The 21,866-nt window shown below is 37.0% G+C and overlaps 1 protein-coding gene across 4 annotated transcripts in view; it reads left to right on the plus strand.

The window, feature by feature from the left end:
- The window catches only part of Rab3-GEF (Rab3 GDP-GTP exchange factor), a 231,527-nt gene that overhangs the window by 151,761 nt on the left and 57,900 nt on the right, over window positions 1-21,866 (plus strand). For all 4 annotated transcript variants that reach the window (XM_089099430.1, XM_089099420.1, XM_089099424.1 and 1 more), the window contains 4 exons: window positions 2,528-2,611; window positions 14,126-14,284; window positions 17,603-18,137; window positions 20,205-20,593. In XM_089099430.1, coding sequence (XP_088955556.1) covers window positions 2,528-2,611; window positions 14,126-14,284; window positions 17,603-18,137; window positions 20,205-20,593 — 1,167 coding nt within the window. The remainder of the gene's footprint in view (window positions 1-2,527; window positions 2,612-14,125; window positions 14,285-17,602; window positions 18,138-20,204; window positions 20,594-21,866) is intronic.

Genomic DNA, 21,866 nt, shown 5'->3' on the forward strand with positions numbered 1-21,866 from the left:
CAAACTTCAACCTTCAAAACTTCAAACTATTCACCTTCAACCTGTAGCATCTTAAAACTTCACCTTCTTCACAAACTTCAACCTTCAAAACTTCAAAATATTCACCTTCAACCTGTAGCATCTTCAAACTTCACCTTCTTCACAAACTTCAACCTTCAAAACTTCAAACTATTCACCTTCAACCTGTAGCATCTTCAAACTTCACCTTCTTTACAAACTTCAACCTTCCAAACTTCAAACTATTCACCTTCAACCTGTAGCATCTTCAAACTTCACCTTCTTCACAAACTTCAACCTTCAAAACTTCAAACTATTCACCTTCAACCTGTAGCATCTTTAAACTTCACCTTCTTCACAAACTTCAACCTTCTAAACTTCAAACTATTCACCTACAACATGTAGCATCTTAAAACTTCACCTTCTTCACAAACTTCAACCTTCAAAACTTCAAAATATTCACCTTCAACCTGTAGCATCTTTAAACTTCACCTTCTTCACAAACTTCAACCTTCAAAACTTCAAACTATTCACCTTCAACCTGTAGCATCTTCAAACTTCACCTTCTTCACAAACTTCAACCTTCAAAACTTCAAACTATTCACCTTCAACCTGTATCATCTTCAAACTTCACCTTCTTCACAAACTTCAACCTTCCAATCTTCAAACTATTCACCTTCAACCTGTAGCATCTTCAAACTTCACCTTCTTCACAAACTTCAACCTTCAAAACTTCAAACTATTCACCTTCAACCTGTAGCATCTTCAAACTTCACCTTCTTCACAAACTTCATCCTTCAAAACTTCAAACTATTCACCTTCAACCTGTATCATCTTCAAACTTCACCTTCTTCACAAACTTCAACCTTCAAAACTTCAAACTATTCACCTTCAACCTGTAGCATCTTCAAACTTCACCTTCTTCACAAACTTCAACCTTCAAAACTTCAAACTATTCACCTTCAACCTGTAGCATCTATCCAGATGATCAATTAATCAAAATGGGCAAGGATTTCCAAACCATCCAGAAAAACTAATATATCTCGTATCCTTCCCCGAGGCGAAGTGGATACTGGTCCCTCCTTATTGAAAACAAATCAGCTCTTTAATAATTTGACCATTAATATTAGCAGCTTGAGTTCAAAACTGACGAGAGTCTAAGAAAGGCATGGCTAATTCCACTGTTATTATTTTGTTTATTCTTTGTATAATTTCATTGAACATGTCAGTTTTGCTGTTTTTAAGAATTATACCACCTTTTGAAATTTTGCCATCCCCCTACCCCACTCCCCCATAAAAAGGAAAGAAAAAAGGAGTCTGTTTCTGAAGTACACATTGTTGCAAGTAGCTATTGAAACTGAATATCATGTTAAATTTAGAGTGTGATGCCTTACCTTGCAGTGGATAACCACATCAAGATGATGCTACGTAGTTAATGGTGAAGAGGCTCTGGCCAAACTTTACTCTACTTTCTGTGACCATTCTGTCCTGTATAATTCAGGTCTTGCCTCTGTTCTTACAAGTGGTTATTCAAACGAAATATTATCATTTCGGCAAATTATTTAAAAAATCATAGATTTCTTCTTTGTGTTTCACCTTGGACAAAAAAGGTTTCTTGCAAGTAATTTAGTGGTCCGATATAGTTTCAAAGCTACAGATATGGCACGGGTGTGCCTTATCCGTGATTATCTCCTCACCATTGTCTTTTCATTTTTTTATGCTTATGTGTTTTGCCTTTTATTTTTTTCATTGTTCCTCCACCTTTATGCTCATTAGCATGTGTGGGTTACAAATATATTAATTAACTAATTATGATAGCACTAATAAGTCAATGCGAGTTTATAACTCATAGATTTAAAAAGTTTCCAAAACTCATCCTGTTATTCTTCCTCCTCCACATTACAATCAAACAACATTTTAATAAGAAAAATTTCCAATTTGTACTACCCAATTCCTATGTGCTTTCCTTTATCACTAACAAATCAGCCTTTGGACTTTGACTTTAGTCCAACCTATTTTTTTAAATTTAGACTTGATATTTTAAATTATTTATCTGAATTTTTAATTTTAAGCTGATAATTTTTTTTTGCTAATACCTCTGTTACTAATTTTTTGTTAATCCGCCCTCATTTCAACCGCTATATTTTATCTGAAGATCAAGTTACATGTTGCAATTATATCATTTCTAAATATAGTCGGTGCTTCAAGTCTCTCAAAACAGTAGGCGCATGTACATCTAGTTATTCCTAAAATCGTTTTTATATTAGGCTACGTTTATCTCTTTTAAGTGATGTAACGTTTTTTAAAGTATATTTTTTTTTATTATTATTATTGTTCGGCAGCATAAGGTATTTACGGTGAGATTCTGTTATGCATTAACAATGAGTTATGGGTATAATGTCCATTATTGAAAAAAAGAAACGTTGAAGACCTAGTCTCTGGTACTGTACCAACCCACTTAGTTTTTAATACTTTTTTTGTTGAAATCTTTGTGTGACTTCGGCAAATGTTTATGAATAATATCTTCCAGATTCGGAGTCATGCAAAAGAACGTCTTCAAGAAGTACGTCAACAAAGCGAAGAGGGAATCGCTATCTTTGCTCCTCTAGAACAAGTAAGCTATAAGAGCCTGTACGGCTTTATCCAATAAAGATTATGTGTCAGAATAGGGTAAAAAGGAATGTAAATTCTAAAATATAAACGTTATCTGGCATCTAGCATTAATTTGTAATGCCAAATTGTCACAATAGCCGAATAAGTGCGCTAGCTGAGAAAAATAAAAAAACTTATAATTGTACTTCAGGTGATTTAACCCAATGAGGAAGAAGGCTAATAGTCATTGAATTTGAAAGGGCATTCTAAAGAGATATACAAGATGGGATAAAATTTAGGTTCCTGCTTTCGTTTTAAACTCCTAAGAAACAAAGAATTTGACCATAAATTCCAGCCATAAATGTCAATTGGCCCTGGGAGAAAGATAGTGATATTACAATATGTAGTGTATTTCATCTGTATAGGGAAATATAAGGTAAATTTGAGATCTTAGCTTTCATAAATGTCCATTTTTTTATAATTAATTGCCCAATTCTTATCAAAAATTTCTCACTGCAATCTAGTTCTTACTTTTTTTAGGTTCTCAATCTTTTCTTTATTTCTCACGGTGCTATTTTAGACGACGGGGCAATGATGATGTTCTTAATAATAACTATAATAAAAAAATAGAAGTTTTTTATAGATTTGAGTTCAAAGCTGATTTCGAGGTTTAGCTTAGTAACTAATTCCAAGTCTTTACTGATTACACGGACATCGAGGAACGGTGGTCTAAACTGAAAATACTGACACACAAGGGTGCTGAACGGTGCCTGGTCACACCAAGAGCAAGTAAATACTCTTGATCTTGGACAGCACAATAAAGCTAGTTGGTAAGAAAAAACTATTTCTAAGTGTGACCAAAGAGCACCTAGATCAGGCTCGTAAACTATATAACACTCTGATCGTAGCAACAGAGAGAAATACTGGTTAAAAAATGGGTTCTGCTGGTTACTGGTTAAATACTGGTTAAAAAATGGGTTCTGCCTGGTTACTGGTTAAATACTGGTATAAAATGGTTTCTGCTGGTTACTGGTTAAATACTGGTTAAAAATGGCTTCTGCTGGTTACTGGTTAAATACTGGTTAAAAAATGGCTTGCGCTGGTTACTGGTTAAATACTGGTAAAAAAAACGTTTCTTCTGGTTACTGGTTAAATACTGGTTAAAAATGGCTTCTGCTGGCTACTGGTTAAATACTTATTAAATACTGGTTAAAAAATGGCTTCTGCTGATTACTGGTTAAATTGCACCAAGCAGCATTATCACGTAAACCATGGAAAATATTCAAGATACTGATGTATCTTCGGAGACTAGGTGACCCAAGGAAAAGGTAAGTTACCCATCTCTATAGACTCTCTGAAAGACATAACAGACAGCCCTATTCAGGTGAATGAAGCCCGCCTGAAAAGGTGAAACGAACATTTTTCTGAGTTTCTTAATACCACAAAAGCTAAGGATCTATCTGATTTCCAGAATTTATTAATGGAGTCCAACTAGATGAGCCTTCTCCAATTGAAATCAGCTGATTCTCAGTGGGAATTGAAAAATATGAAAAAAAAACAGTTCCCCAGAGAGTATATAATCACAGCTAAGATGTACAAATTATCTCCCGTCCCCTCTCTAATGCCAACTGCTTGTTGACGTATGGCCAACAAAGAAATTCCTGAAAGATTTTAAGCTCTCGGTGCTTCTGCCATGACATAAAAATGCCAACAAAGTTATCTCCTCGAAATACCGAGGTATATCAGTTATAGAATCCGAAATGACGGTCTTTCGTATAATCATCCTCAATCGTCTCAAGCAGAGGTGGACTGGGTCGAGAGAAAAGGGGCAATTGCCCGCTGGGCCGGTCGGTTTTGGGCCGCCTTGGGCCGTTTTTTTTTCTACTTACAGGAGTGCAGTCGACATAATATTCAACAAAAAATCCCACTTGAAAATTTTTCGATGTGTTATTATAAGCCTACGTACAGATTTGGCGTAGATACCAGCATTATACCCTAGGATACTAGTTGATGGATGGTTATTTATTGTTGATGGATGGTCGGAAAGTGGATTTGAACCAAGATTTAGCGTCCTGGCTTCAATGCCCGCTATATTTTAAAGAAGTCTTGAGAGCTTTACCCTACTTTGGCTGCTCGTGTGTCTGGGTGTTCTTTTGCTTATATTCCATTTTTTAGAACCATATCGAAGAAGTAAACGACATCGACCCAGTTTCAACAGAGGGTGAGCCAACATCGTCAAATACTTAGAGCCTTCTGAAAAATTAGAGCCAGTAGCAGAGGAATCTAGACCATATCTGAACCAAACTGTAAGTGGTGACTCGGATGTGAAGCTAGATGATGGTGAACCACCTTTGCCAGTGACCGTGTCTATATCCTACTCTTTACCTCCGAATTTGACACTATGTCATGAATTAAATTTAATAAGGTCACATCCGTTCCAGCCGTCACCACCTCAAATATAATAATAATAATAATATATATTGAAAACCCGTCGTATACAATAAATGTACAATGACAGAGTATACAAAAATACGAAAAGAGGGAACAAAACAATAATAATAACAACAAAAGCAACAACTTCTTAAATAGTATACAAAATATTAATAAAATTTTAAACTTAAATATAGCATACTCAAATATTACAACATAAACAACAACTTCTTCGAAAATAGCAACAAAGACAACAACTTTTGAAAGGAGAAAAAAAAATTAAAAAAAAAAATAAAAAAATAAAAAGGGAAATAAAAGGGACAATTAAACAAACAAACTTGCCCACTCGTGCTTTAGAATTGCTGGTTTTGTTTTTTGCTAGATAATAAGTGTCTGAACAGCTAGATTTGGGTCTGCTAGGTTATAGCGCCAAATCAGAAAACTATTTTTTGTCCAAAGTTGCAATTTTAGTAGGTACTTTGCAAAACGGAAAAATAATGAGCGGATTTTAGACTTTTCACGGTTTGCCAATAAATTCCAGAAAGGGGTCACATATAATATATGTGGCAGAGCGGTAGCGTTGTAAATACTTGCCAGTAGTGGACGGTTAAATCTCAGAGTGGATGTAACAATCAAAGCATAGGAGCTGGATATTCGCCGTTCAAGATGTGAGATCAGGAGAGAACGGGTATGCTGTAATGAGGAACCTAGTGGAAGCCCCAGATATACTATTTTATCAACTGGTTTTACTGAACAATCACCTAGTGTGATATTAGTAGGAGGGTTATTCTTCCAATTATAAAACAAAACTTCCGACTTTTGGGAGTTAAATCTCTGACCAACTTTCTCGTAGTTGGACTGCAGACATGAGAATATTTCGGAAAGGTGGTTAAGCGTCCGGCTGAGATTCAGCGTATCATCGGCATAGCACACTAGGGAGATGTCAATGGAACTGAGAATCCATGATGAAGGACAGCTGTCTTGAGGTTCAATAATGTAGTTATTGAAGAAATTGGGGGATAGAACTGCTCCCTGACGGGCACCTTTATGGACTTGTATCAAAGCTGACCGTGGGGCTGGCGGAAGGCCTTTATCGGGAGGGAGCTTGAGTCGCACGCGAAGGTGAGAATAAATATCACGGAAAGCCCGGATGATATTTGAGTTCACTCCTCTTTTAGCTGAGTTTAGCAACATACGTGCATGAATCAATGAGTCAAACACTCTCTGCAGGTCCAAGCCCCCGATCGCTAGACTTTCTCCTGATTTGTGTGCATCCAGGAGTGCATATGCAACGACATGGCGTACTTCCGCGCAACCAATGCCGCGTTTGAAACCGAATTGTCTTGGTGGACTACAACACAGTTTTTCAAACTCATCTACGAATAAAAGTTCAAATAACTTTCAGAGAGTGGTAGCAACCATGATTAGACGGAAAGAGGAGCATTGCATGGTAACTTTTCCTTTTTTAGGAACTGGTGTAAGATCTCCAATTGAGAAAGTGGTTGGGACAATACCCTGAATGAGGATAATCTGCATCAGGAGGGTTACATGACAAATGAGAGCGGGACCACCACTTTTTAGATGGAGTGCACTGATCCCCTCAATCCCAAAAGATTTTTTAGGTTTTAGGTGAGAGATGGCCCTACATACAGCTCCCTCCGTTACAAGATAATCACTTCGAGGACAACTATCTAAGAAGTCGTCTAACTCAGCTTCGTATCTTTCGTTGAGGGCTGGGTCAGGAAGCAAAAGTTCTGACCCCATAATATGCATACCCTTCAGAATCAGGGATTACAGCTGTGGATAAAGACTTGTTGCTTTTAGAAGACAGAAAACGCAAAAGGAAAGAATCATCAATTTTGTCCCGTGTAGATTCGATATGAATCATGTTTTTTATGTGAGCTTTTAGCTCCTTTGCGACTTTTCTTTTTGTGAGCAGGCGGATTGAATTACCCCCGAACGGGGTCGTCCACAAGAAACCCAAAGTTGAAGCCAAAATTTAGACTTAGAATGGGTATCCACTAACTCTGGATTTTCAGACCAGCCAGGAAGGGTAGGATGACGGGGTCTACTTAGAGGGACGGCAGCTTTTTCAGCACAGCGAAGGGCATGGCCAATTTCTGCGCAATAAAAGTCAACTGATAGTTGTGTTTCCACCCTTGAAAGAGTAGTCAATCCAGAGAGAAGATGGAAAGAGACAAGGATCTTACTAAGGACTCTGGTGGCTTCTTCTTGAAATAGAACAGGGTTAATTTTGCGCCAATCACGGCGAGACGTAGGAGGTGTTTTTGAAGTTGTTTGCGTTTGTGTATCTGAGCTTTGGCAAGGAATATCGGCTGAGAACTGTATTGGTAAGTGATCAGACAGCTGAAAATCAAGCACAACCATGACAGGCAAAATCCTGAGATTTGCGGACGTAACAACGTGATCGAGATCTGATGTGGACATTGAGGTTGTACATGTGTAAAATTTAAATCTTTGCACTTGAGGTCAAACTAGTCTCCAAAAATACTAAGCAACAACGTAGAACGTAAAGACCTAGATAAGAGCGGTTCATTCAAGTCGCAATTGAAGTCACCAACTAATATGCATTCAAGGCTTAAGGATATATTATGGTTAGTACGCTGTCCGAGTTTATCACTAGAATAAGTAAAAGCACGCTCCGAACGTTCATTATGGTAATTTGTTGGCAAACATACATTAATGAAAACACAACCCTCAACAAGAATCGCTAGAAAATTATCATTAACTTTAAATACACTAGATCTTAGAGTCTAACAAACGAAAGTGGCAATATCACCGGAGGGTCACTCTTTTCCACTTAGATGCTTCGCTGAAACTGAATAGACCGATACTGAACTTTTAAAACTAAGAATACTTTTACTGCGGCTTGTGATGAAATATTCTTGTAAACAGACAACTTAATTTTGCTCAAAAACAACATCTAAGATTGGAATTTTATTCGCGTACGAGCCATTAATGTTCCACGATAAACATTTATCTGCATAAGCTTCACAAGTCATATCTTTTGTGGATTACTATTTGAGGGACATTTTACACTGTAACACGTGTGACTGCCAATTTGGCATTCAACGCAGAATGTTGGCTGTCTGCATGGTTCATCTCGCGTAGAACGATGTTCACTTGAGGCACACCTGGAGCATACAGGTTCAGCCGTATAGTGGGAAGCGAGATGACCGATTTTTTGACAATTAGAGCATCGTCTTTTCAACAATTTACTAGAATCAGCAGATACATGCTCGTAGCCAATAGACCCCAAAAAACTCAGAAATAGTTGGAGCTCAAGCAGAATATTAAAATACGCTTTGAAAGAACGGAATGTTCCGCACTGTTCAGTCTTCGTACTATTCGGAATTAGATATTTTAGTCCTTCACAGTTTATATCCTCAGGGACATTTCGAAGCACAGCTATGTGCAGGGGTTCTCGAACAGTAATTTTGAGATCGGACTTGGAAGATTTTGCTTTCTCAATGATTGTCATTGCTGCAGCTTTTGAATTGACCACGAGCTTCACTTTATTTGGAGATGTGTAAAGTTGATTAAAATTCTATGTATAGTCAAATACTAAATCTCTGAAATCGGGTAGTTCATGTATGCCCGTGAGATTCTTGGGGGAATTTTTCAATAAAAAAAACTAAGTCGAGTGTCTGGGATTGGACTTTTCAGGTGCATTTCGACTGCTTATGCAAATACGGGTGGCTGGTGTAGACTGGGTGGCCAAAAAATTATCAAGCTTCCGAGAGAGCTCATTTACTTTGGCAGTAACTGTTGCATTCACCGCATCTCCGATGACCGGAACCGAGCAGGGGTTAAGGATGACAAATTTTGGCATGCTCACATTATTTTTCGCAGCTGAAACTAGAATTTTTCATATTTCAATGATATTGTCTGCATCTTTAGAGTAGATAACAAGACGATTCGTAATATTCAACTCAGTATGAAGGATTTGCTTTGCCTTTATAATATCTTCATGTATATAGAAAGCAACACACGCTTTTACGATACACTCCAATTTTATTCCATCTGTTAGTGCTCTTGTTACACAATTCAGTAACGGATTCAAAATAATTTTTTCACTTTCAGCCATCGTAGTTCTAAGCGTAATTAGATCTTAAAGTAAAGTCACAAAACAATGACTTGCCCGCAAGGGGGCTTTTTTAAGTCCCCCCACTTTCCAGTAAACGCCTTCTAATGAAATAATTCAATCCAAATGAATAGCAGAAAGTCACTTACAAGAAAAGTAAGGGAAGCGTTGGAGGCTGCCGACCTTGTCCCCGCAATTTAAGGGGCAAGCCCAGCGGATACCACGGCTCTTGCAGACAACTCTCTCACACCTCTTCTGCCTACTTCTCTCCTGCAGCGTAAATGCCTATACTGTTCCGAAAACTATTTTAGATTTTTGGCTTATTTCGTATCGTATGTCCAATTTATATTCGTATTGCTTAGTTTGATGGCTTTTCTCCAATTGTGAAAAGTCTATAATCACTGAAGGTCACTGAATTTATTGATGAACATAAAGCAGGAACATAGGTCACTGTAACTAAGCCAATTGTTATTACGAAATGATAAATTACTTCACTTGAAAAATAGACTGGTTTAATAATATCCGAGATTAGATGTGGTCACTCTGAACTCCGAAAGAAGACTGAAAATCCTAGCTTTGACTTGGCTTCGATTTACTACCGGAAACTTACCACTGGTTCCGTCTTACAATCCTGGGTTAATCTTGAAACTAGAGAAATGACAGTAGCATATGGCAACGAAGAGAGGCTTGAGCTTTTAACAACGCTGGGAATAATCCAAAGGAAATTTGTTGAGGTCATGCTTTGTTCTCGAAATATTATGTCCCTTTTAAGGAACGTCTGTAAAAAATAATATAGGATAGCAGAAAAGGGAAATCGAACACGGATGCGATCGGAAAATCTGGAGATGTAGCTAAGGGTCAGGGTTCACTCGTCACTTTTCTTTCTAAGACGACGGTCAAGAAAATGATAAGGAGCATTTTGAAACACATGCAGATAGCTATAGTGAACGAAATCGGCGAAAAAAGGTACAGCATCCAAATGGACACAACTCAGGACGCTGGGGTTGAGGACCAGCCTTCTATTGTGCTAATATATGTGAAAGAAGAAGAAATTCACGAACGGCTCTTTGCTGTCGTACCTGCCCAAGATTCCAGCGACAAGGGTATGAACGAAGATCTACAAGCGAAGATCGAAGAGCATGGACTTCAGAGTGAAGGTATAGCTGGGGAATCGCTTGACGGTACTTTCTAACAGGAGGGTCGAATTTAACGGACTTCTTTTTCACAAAGCCATGTTCCAGACTCGGTTTTTATCCGGTACTACAGTCAAGTTCTAAACCTTTGCGTTGTTGATTGTTGCACAGAATCTATTTGGCACCATGAACATAATTTCATGTTTCTTTGCTGAGTCACACAAATAAATGGGCCTGTGCCAACAGCAAGCAGAGAACACAAAAAAAGGACAGTCGAAGCTGAGAAGGCTACAGAAAGTCGGTGAAAACCCGTTGGTGGTCAAAAGAGAAGTCGCTTGTTTGGACATTTTCCAGTGAGGATTGCCTGTACTTAGATGCAGTGCAAGTTTTGTCTTCGATGGAAAACAGCAGTTCTTTCGACTCAAAACTTCATCTGAATCGGAATCACTGCTGAGTAAGCTTAAAGAGTACAAAACTGTCCTAACCGCTCACTTGTTTCCTGCTGTATTTGAAGTCAATGGCCCTATTTCAAGGTATCTCCAGACAAAAGAACTGGACTTTTTGACGACCTGGAACATGGTTGATAAAGCAAGAAAGGATCTAGAGAGCGTTTCCTTCGAAAGCGTCAAAGAAAACGTCTCAAAGTTCGTACCAAAGGTCCAGGGCCTTCTAGAGACCCCTTCATTGTACTTTGAAATTAGCTCACAGCTACCAGCTTGTTGCGTTTCCAAGAAAAAGTGCATACCGAAAGAAACGGCAAAAGATTCTTGACCCGAAGATCCAAAACAGACTATTTCGAGTGGAAATGTTCAGGTTACTAATTGACCAAATAGCAACCAGCCTGAAAGAAAGATTTCGAGAAAACACACAACTTATTTCCGATGTGTATTTCTTGCAGCCCACAACGTTCAGCCTTGTTTGTCGAGATGAAATGCCAAAGTCGGTCCTTAGAAACTTTGCAGAGATGGTGAAGGTGTCTCATTATAAGCTGAAGTCAGAGCTGAAAAGTTTTGCCTTGGTTTACGAAAAAATTGTTAGCACAGGTCGAAAAATAGCCGGGATAGGCCTGGTGCAGAATATGACGATAAACTTCAGCTTTTAGCTGAATATGGAGGGGATGATGTGCGAGATTCAAGTTCTTGCAGTTCGTTGAACAGCTGTATAGTTTGCGCGGGTCAGCTATTATTAAGGCTCAATCTGTGCTCATCAGCTCACACTTCAATTTTTCTGGCCAATGAATATGTGCTGACGCTTTCGTCAGCAGATGATCTCTTGGAAGCATTCATGTTGATGCTACTTGAGCGGGAGCTCCTTGATTCATTGGCAGTGTGAAGAGATTTCAGAAGACGGGGAAAGAGATCCAAAGACTTTAACATCGCTTTTGTCATTGCAGTAGTTCTCTTTTAGTCCAGTTAGTTCTTTCTTTTGTATCTAATCTAGATTTATATTTTGTGTTGTGACGGAAATTCGAAAAATTCTCAGTTGTGTTAAACATCCTTCTGAAGAGGACAAATATCGTGAATGTTCTTTTGCCCAGATTTCTATGATGCAGAACGAAAGCTTACAATTTTATAGAGCTAAAATACGATTCCGCTCTCCCTTTGTGTGATTCCTGAGAAACACCGAGTGCAACAGATCATTGGGGAGATCTAGCACAAAAAACGATTAGCGGTATCTGTCCTCTTCCTGCTGTAAGCCTACTTCTTTCTTAGTATGTAGTACTAATTTGCCTGGTGGTGCAAATTTCGAAGCGAATGACGTGGAGCACAATTTCCACTAATTATTCAACGCCATTTCTGATTAAACACGAAAAAACACAATAAATTCCTTCTATAAAGATAGTCATAGGTAGGGCCGACTAACCCAGATGCCCCCGTATCTTTTCGCTCCCAGTCCGCCTCTGGTCTCAAGAATGCCCGAGACAAGCTGATAAAACCAGAGCATGCAGTTTTTAAGCCTGGTAGAGGCTGTCAAGAGCTTATTCCCCCCCCCCCTACCCTTTCTCTACTACAGAGGGAGAAATTTCACCTGCCTTTTGTCAACGCCTTCATCGAATTCATGGCCACTTTTTCTTCATTCATTGGGGCTGAGCTTTGAAAGATCACGGTGGAAGACGGTTTCTCAATAGAACTGACTGAGTTACTCCATGGAGCCCATTCGTCTACAGTTACGTTAGTCTGAACTTCTGTTGGAGAAATTGTAGAATTTGACGTCGAGTCAGAGTTTAGGTAGGGCTGCCCCCTTTCAGCAATCTTCAACTACCTCATAGACTGGATAATGGCAAATTCACTTTGCACCTACAAAGAATTTGTCGTCAGTCAGAGTGAAAGTAATCCGATTACCCATACAGGACCCGTACATCACGTACGATTAGGGTCGTAGGAATAGCTTGTTGGCAGAGCTTCAAAAGATGTTTAATGGTGTCAGGCCAGACACGATGTCTGGCCTCTACCTTGAAGACAGCTGGCCTCACGATAGGCAAAACAAAAACAAAATTCACAAAAATACACGCCCTAAACCACCCAGATATCCAACTAGAGAGTGAAACAATTGAGATGTCAAAGAGTTCTACTGCCTTGGTTCGTAAAGGAATCGATAAAAACCAGACATGAAATAAGTATAAAAGTTAAGATAACGTCAGCGAGGCAACTGTTCGGTCGATCTTGCTGTACGCTTATGAAAATTTGTTTTTAAAAGTTGATTTTGTATGATCTTTGGAAGTATTCAACCATCACTGCATGGGACAAGTAGTCCGATTCAGGCGATGGTCTCGTATCTCAAACTCAGGTTTGAAGGTTTTCTGCCCTGAAAGATCCCTTTCCACAAGCATTAAACAACAGCAATAGAAATTCTTAAGACACACGCTATGACGGCCATCTGGAACCATCCCGGAACGTCCTCACTTGCGACCTCCTTTCAATCTGGAAGCGAAGAATGTGTGGCCAAAGAAATAATTTTTGGCAGGCATTCAAGAATGGTCTGTATCCTTGGGCCTCCACCGACACTGGCGTCGTTGGGATTAGGAATTGCCGAAAATTCGTAGAAGAGGCTGCTGCGGACAGATCAAGTCGGACTACGTCAGTAATCTGGTTGCCGATTGGTAGCGCGTAGAATAGATTTTTTTTTCTGATTCCCCTAAATTGTAAATGTAAGTAAAGTTCTCTATTGTTTACCTTGCTTCAATTGGCAAAGACATCAAGATTAAATTGAACCAAACTAAACTGAGCATTATGTGCGTAGTGAGGTGTCCATTTAAATTTGAACGAACGGTAAGTAGGCCCTTGAGAGTCGCGTTTATGTAATTTGAGAAATTGACATTTAAAAATCATATGTTTTTTTGGAAATAACAAGAAAGCCTGAAAAAGATATTTCTAAAAAAATTTAGGGGAGAGGGCGAAATAAGGTGCGCAAATCTGCAGAATATTGATTTAATAACAACGATAAACTAACTGAAGTTAAGAACGAAAATATTATGTCCTGGTGGTGGCTGGTCCGATCAATTTGAATCTATTGAAGCTATGCTCCTTAGGTCATGGAACTTTGAATGTACGTGGTAATGGAAGACTGGGGGAATTGGCCTAGGGGGATGGCCTTAAATATTTTTCCCTTGATCAATTTAAAATGTCAATAGAAGGCAGCCCCAACATTGGAGATTTCAATGCACAAAAAATCGAAATAAAAAGAAAATGGGAAGAGAGGACCTTAGGTAGGCTATAAAAATACGAAAAATAGCCCAAAAGAATGAAATCTAATATCATGATTCCAAGTGTTTAAGCGCCGAAGGCCCAAAAACACAATGGATGCGAATGATTCTTTTTCTTCTTTTATTTGTATTTTTATAGTTGGATATTTAATCTCGTTATTCCAGTTTACAATGCAAGGAAGAAAAGCCGCTGGAGATGCCGGAAGAATTGTTCAAGAAGCGTCAAAATTTACAATTGAAGATCTAAGCAGTGTTGCCAAAAGTTCTCCTTTAGCAGATTTCACCAAAACTGCCACTGCTGCTAGCAAAAAAGGTTTTTTCAAGGTATGCATCCTAAATTTACATATTAAAGAATTATAATTTTTGTATTCCTGTGGGGCACTGGGAGATTATAGGAGCGCCAAAATGTGTAACCAAGCGAAGTTTTCAATTAGAGTTTTACTTCCCCCGTCCTATCAAGGCGTGTATGAGTTGGACACTAGTTTTGACGTCACATAGTGGTCTGCCATTTATGGTAGTAGGGAGGAGGCACTCCCCCCACCCTTGAATTGGACGAATTTTGAGATTTACTCTTATATTTGTCATAACAGCATTGAATATAACGAAAGTACACTTTTTTTATGAGGATATAACTCATAACAAAGTATATGCAGATGACTGCAGAAAACTTGTAACAGTAATGACACGAATTTCTATAAATTGTATTAAAGCTACATCTAAATTTCTTTTAATGTCTTTCAGTTTTGTAAAATATCTGCACATGTATTTCATGTAGGGCAATAATTTATAAATAATTTAATTTTTTTTTGTATCTGCAACCCCTCAAAGATACTAATGGCAGTATACCCCTTGAACTGTATATGTAAAAAAAATAAGATTTTTTTTTCTTGTGAGGAAGTACAAGTAAAACTATACTCGATGCACTATACTAACAGAAACTTGTGGTAACTTCATTAGTTTCTTTGCGTAAGTTAGGAAAGGATATTTTTGGAAGGTTCATTGCGTATATTTAAAAATATAAAAACAAACAAAAACTATTTTGAAAAAAAAGTTTTTCTGATGGATGTAAACAACGAAGTTGAAAATTAAAAAGAATAGTTAATATTCTATAAGCATAGGGAAACATCTTGGGTCAGTTTATTTGAACTAGTTTTGCAGATATATGTTGCATAAACTAGGAAGCAATAGTTTTCCTTCATTTTGATTTTCAATTTCGCTCTTTGCCAGAATTTAAAAAAAAATATATTTTAAAAGCCACTATCATGCTATACTTACTAAATATCATCAACCTCATTAGTAATATCATAATATTGTATCGCCACCATTGTTTTCTGTGTGATGTTAGATGATAGTAGAATGTTTAAAGAAGAATTTGCTCAACTTCGGTATCTTATTATTTGTCTATGGTTGGTAATATTTGAAGATTAAAGTTGCATATAATCAAAACTGCAGGGACGACAATGGCTCTTCTCCAAAGGGGATCACCCATAAAACTGTTGGCTTATAGATATTAGGGTACTAAGATATGAGATATGAGGTACCAAGGGTATATGGATATAGGTATATGAGATATAAGGGTATATAGATATGAGGTACCAAGCAACGAATTAAGACTTAAAAGCTCATGTTGCATTTGACTCTAGTAGCAAATTCTTAATAGGATATCAGATTGAACTCCCCACTCCCAATGATGGAGCTAAAACCCTAGCTCATAACCCAAACGACACTTAATTGATATCCGGTAAGTCCTTTTGACAACGTAAATGACAAGAATGCAGTCCTTCCATTGATAAGATCAGATCGAGCTCAGAATCCTGAAGCCATAATTGTAGCAATTGATCTGTTTTACTTGAATTCTGCCAGTGCACCTTTCCATTACACTGCCAAGAGACTTTTGAAACTCTTACGCCCCGTCCCATAGAGAAAGAATGAAATGATGACTTTGGAAACGAACAACAAAGAGCCTAGGTATTAGGGCACTCCAAGTTTTGTTAGGATAAAACTTCTCCTTCTGGTATATACTCTGATGGCAATGATTTAGAGAACCCCTTCCTCCTCCTCACTGATATTGATTTGCTCAGGAACTCTTGAAAGTGTAAAAGGAACTAGATATGTTACTTATGTATGACATATGACACTACATCCTGGTAATTAGAATTTATAAACCCCTACCCCTGACAGGGATTGGCTTAGACAGAGGCCTCCAAAAGCCATGATTAGTACATTAGCTCTTACCTTTCATCACATTATCTTAAACTCGAAGAACCTCCTTTTGTAAAACTAGAAGACTAGTTTTTGTTCCAAATCAATTTTGGTCGAGGTTTGCCAACACCTCTGTACACATGCTGAACATAAAATTCTGCAGAATCCAATTCTCTTCCCTTCCCCCACCCATGAGGTGGACTGGAGCCAGGTATTTTTTGTGTCTTAATCTGAGCCCAAGCCCAGAATGAGCTAGGAATTAAGATCTATTTTTAAAAAATGGCTATCGCAAGCCCAAAACGACCGAATTTGCATTTTATGGTCAATAAACACAGAAAAAAAAATTCAATAAAGCTGGTCAGGGGAAAAAAATATAAAATACAAAAAAGGTTATCAAAATGTCAAAAAAAATAGAATTTGCTGAATTAAAAGGATATAGACTGAAAGAAAATAGAAGGGCGCTTTAGTCTTTTGACTAAAGTGTCCATCTAATTTTGGGAAACTTAATATTGTGAGTAGATTCACTTCTAAAACATTAAAACTGTATGGCCTGAAAGATATAGATCTTTCAGTGAAAAATTTCATTGGGGCAAAAATGAGGATTTTGTTGAAGCAGACCGAGGATGGCAGGGTCAAAGGAAGAAGGGGGAGGGAACTGCCTAGACAAAAGGGAAATTTTCTTAGGGCTATGAAGGGCAGTGTTGGCGAAATAAAAGAACTTTTTACTCCCTTTTCCTTAAGGATTTCAGGATTGGCTCCCCGAGGAGGGGAGATATTAGGTACATTACTTTCATTGAAGATAACTCGTGGATATCTTTTAGGACTGTGTCTGTTGTTTGACAATCCTTTCGACAATCCTGTTGTCTGACAATCCTTTGGAGATGCTAGGATACCAAACAGGACAGGCATAATCGAGGACTGGGGGTACACGCGAGGGAAAATTCTCAAACAATGCGATTTAAACCATTTAGAAAATTTTGAAGGCTTTTTTGTAGAAATGTTTTTTTTAGAACTGGAGCAGTTTTTTTTCGTTTTTATATAGTAACTAAAAAAAAAAAAATAAAATAGAGGAAAATCACTTGAAATTTGTAAAGTTCTGATGATTTATCTTCTTGCTTTACTAGTTCCATAGCTGAAATTGTTTTCGAAAATTTATGCTGTTTATGAGCTATTGACCACTGATCATCAATTTCTAAAGAAAACTACGAAAGCAGTAGTATTGCTTTACAGCCGATTGAAAAGCATAGTAGTTTTTAAAGGCTTGCTTTTGAACGAGGTAGTTACTCTATTATAAGCAATCCTTAACTTTTTTTATAATTTGACTATTTTCAATTATTTGTTTTTATTATGCATCCTTTATTGGTCTCAGCATGAGTGAAAATGAATAATTATTTATTTATTGTATAATATTTACGCTGTTTGAAATGACATCTATTTTAGGCGCTAAGCTCTGCTAAAGATGCTGCTGTTGCTAGCCGTACTCAAGCTGTGAAGTCTCTTGGCTCTTTTGGTTCAATTGGATCGCTGTCTATCGGTTCTTTAGGCTCCGTTGGTTCAGTAAGCTCCTTGACTTCTAGCACCAACTCGAACAACACTGTAGTTTTGCCAGAACAGCGGAAAAATTTAAGGATTGAAACTGATACTGTGTCTTCTTTCAATGATCAACTACCAAAGTCTGCACCTCCTGTCCCCACAAATCCCTTCCTTCCTGATTTTCCTCCAACTAATCCTTTTCTTGTTGATCAAACCACCAAATTAAGTAAGATTGAAGGAAATGTTGTGAATATACCGTCTCCTTTAAATATTTCCAGGACTCAAATTCCTGAAAATGTGGATGAAAAAGTTAAATTAGAACCACCTAAAAGTCCTCGTCCTGAGGCAATTGCTCTGGCTGGGAAAGAATTTTTCTCTAATGTTGGAACGGAATTGAATGAGCTTGCCACCCAAACAACTAACGTCTTTGGAGATCTCTTAGGTAAGATATGCTATTTTTTTGCTCTCTTTATCGTACAAATGGTAAAATTTAGTAAGAGGCAAAGTATTTGGTCTAGAATTAAAGGCAGGGTTGTCACAGGCCTAAGAAAAAATGTTTATTAGGTAATATTTCACAAAAAGTAAAGTTTCACTTAAATTGCTCCTTCGTTTCTTTTAAATGGTAGATAGGAAGGTATCATCGATTTTTTTTTTGCAGGGATATCAAGTCTAACTTTTCTTTTTACTCTTGAACCTCGGAGAATATATCTGGAAAAATTCCAACTAGACACTAGCACTTCGGACTCTACGGACCTTCTTGGGATAACTATATTTATTCATAAAGTCTATCTTTTAATAGCACTATAAAAGTATTTTTAGCACACTAAAATAATTTAATGTAGGATATATTTTTGTGTTCCATTGTCTTATAATTCATCCACGTTAGCGAGTGAGCAATAATGAGCTACCCCCCTCATATTTAGATCTCAATGTCTTGAAACCTTCTTCAAAAATCCGCAAAAAAACTTTCGATTTTTTTCAAGGCCCTAAGGCTTTAGCTTCGACCCTAGTTCTTCCAGAACTAGGATGGTATATTTGGGGTCCACGAAACCTTGCAAGAAGTCTCGGAGCTGAGCTGCAACCGTCACATATTCCCACCGTGGTTGAAGAGACACTTTTGCACTTCTCAGGTCCTGGTCATACTGCCGCTGTAGGGAGTGTCCTTGTTAACCTTCTTTCTTCTCCTCACAGGGTGCCACTCATACACTATATTTGGGAGACGATCCCGTCACAAGAAGAACGTGGCCAAAGTACATTCATCTCCTAAGTTTCTTAATTACAGTTACTAATGGCAGACCGGTTTGCCCGTGAACTTCTAAGTAGGTAACCTTCTCTTATAACTATATGTTCAGGACTCTTGCACTATATGTTCATGTTTTGGAAGGCTAAGACACGTTTCTCCATTTGGAGGTTTAGATTCAACCACTTGCTAGCATAAAGGAGGATGAACACCACGTTGCTGCTCAGACAGCAAAGCTTCTATCACATAAAGCATTTACTGCTGCGCTGCACTAGTTTCAGCTTGTTAAAGCTGATGTCGCTTATTTGATTCTCCTCCTGATTTCGTTGGCTAATTACCCATCGTATTCAGCTCAACTTACAATTTTATACATTTTACAATTTTATTATTATTACAATTTAGAAAAGAAATATAGCCCAACTCTTATATGTCCATATTAAATTTTTAATTTATTATCGCTTTATTTTCGTAATTTATTATCAAGATTATTTATCTAGATTGATCCACAATGGTGGTTGAGCTAATGTAGCCTTTGCGAAGTAAGTGTAGTTTACAAATGGAGTTACAAAGTAAATGTAGTATTGTAGTAAATGTAGTCATTACGAAAACAACAAAGAATGGAAGAAATGAAGAAACTAAAAAGACAAAAACAAGCGTGGATAATTTTCAGCCATTGAATAAATAAAAAGCATAGGTTCTTTGCCGTTTTAGTGGGGAACTTAGCAAGGTCTCTTAACGGAGGTCTTTTCCAAATATCTGCTTTATTTTTCGCTTATTTACTGTTTGAAAATTACCTTCCTTTGGTTTTGTCATTTTTCTTCTTTTTTTTCGTTTTTCACGTATCATCGCGTACAGCTTGTGTTGTTTCAGAAACTATTTACGATATATGTATATATAGTATCCATGCTATGCTGTGTATATATGTGGATATATAGTGATATATATATATATATATATATATATATATATATATATATATATATATATATATATATATATATATAGACATTTTCACACTCTTTCTCTCGACTTGAGAATTATTCTATATGACTTTCACTAGTGATTCGGTCACAATAAAGCTATTATAAATATATCCTATTTTTATACACCTAGTCACATTTCACAAAATTGTTAATATAATTAGTACAAGCCCATCAACATTCATTAAACAATAGTAATTATGTAGTTTTTAGGTTTAGTTTAATGTGGAGCCTCAATATGTTACCTATTATATTACTAGGTCTCATCTAATATTGATGATGTTTTTAGGTGTAAAGAACGTGAAGCGAGCTGACTCTCGAGACTTGCCTTCACCCACGAATACACAGCGGGAAAGTTGTATAAAACCAGGTCCGTTTCCTGTTAGGAGGAGCCTCGTTGAACGCTCTCATTTAATCCGTCATACAACCATTCACAAACCAGTGGCCAACAGGGAGGAGGAACCTATAACTGACCAAAAACAGATGATATCCTTAGAAAATCAAACATTTATTAAGGAAGTCATCAATCAAGTACTGGATGGTGAAGGGGTTGGATGGCTCAGGTATACTAGGGTGAAAAAGCTTTTAGAAGACGAAAATCTACGAGCTTTGGTGGCAAGCAGAATAAATAGAGGGCTGGAGCAAAAAGTTGGACCAGACGATTTGGTTGGTGATATTGTGAGTCCTAACTTTTTCTTAGATATATTAATCACGATTAATCAGAACTTAGAAGAAGGTGTCTATTGCATCATAATTAAGCACTTTCTTCCATTTTTAAATTACATTTTAATATACTGTAAAGTTTCAAATTTAACATAAAATTTGCTTCTGTTTTAATCTAACGTAACATTTATGATATTTTATTTAAGATTAGGCTTTAAGACAACGTTTTAATTTCTATGTTTGGGAAATCCTATTTTTTGTGGCATGTAGGAAAATTAAACAATCGAAATAGGTTTTTTTTTGCTCTAAGAGCTCCGTGTCCCACTTTTCTATCCTTTTTATGTTTTCATCCTTACTTAATATCTGTTGGGTTCTTGTTATGTTTCAATTTCACTTCTATAATCTGCTTTTATTCTTTCAAATCTGTATTATATTGTGGCCCAGGAGAATAAATGGAAATACACATGGAGTACTTGACAAGTACTCAAAAGTTAGCTATAAAAAGGTTAATTTGATAGAGTACTCACTGAGCTCATAAATATTGTCCATTTAGGCATAAATATATTATTAAATTAATGAGCATTAAGAAAAATATTACAATCTTTTGACTGATGTTACTGTTTCAGTAGTTTTTTTGCTTAATTAGTATTTGTATTAGGCAAGTTTTCCATCAGGACAATAGAACCTGCTTGTCTCTTAATACTTCTTAAGACAGCTATAGAATACGAGGAAACCAAGGACTCTGAAAAAAAACGTGAGAGTAAAATACATTTTTTTTAACTTACCTTCCTTATGATCTGTTATCTATTTTGCTTTTGTAGTTCTTTCTCTTTCCCTCTTCCTTGTTTTAGTTTTTTTTTGTTTTGTTCATTTGAGACTTACTGCGCAAGCTTGTTAGTGATGTTTTGTACACAACTTTTGATGGTTTTATTTGTACCTACAAACAACTAATCTATTTCCTGACGGTGTGAGTTTTCAAAATGTATAATTATTCTATATGATTTCTTAGGTGGTCATGTTTTCTCCTTTCTGATTATGCATGAGAATCCAAGTCAACATTATTACTCAGGCTCGTAGTTCCTTTGATAAGAGTACATACTAAACATTAATAAACTTCATAGTATTTATAGTCAGCATTGAAAAAGTTCTCGCATTTCTTATAAAATGGCGTTAGTACTTCTCCGTACAAGAAATATAAAATGATAAGGCAAGTGTAAGTAATTAAATAGTCTTTAATTTCAGTGCATGGTTTTTCACTATAGTACAAACAAGTTTTTAATTTATTAAT

This window comes from Artemia sp. Qi Xiang Cuo, chromosome 2, assembly GCF_049724085.1.
Source record: "Artemia sp. Qi Xiang Cuo chromosome 2, ASM4972408v1, whole genome shotgun sequence".
Lineage (NCBI taxonomy): Eukaryota > Metazoa > Arthropoda > Branchiopoda > Anostraca > Artemiidae > Artemia > Artemia sp. Qi Xiang Cuo.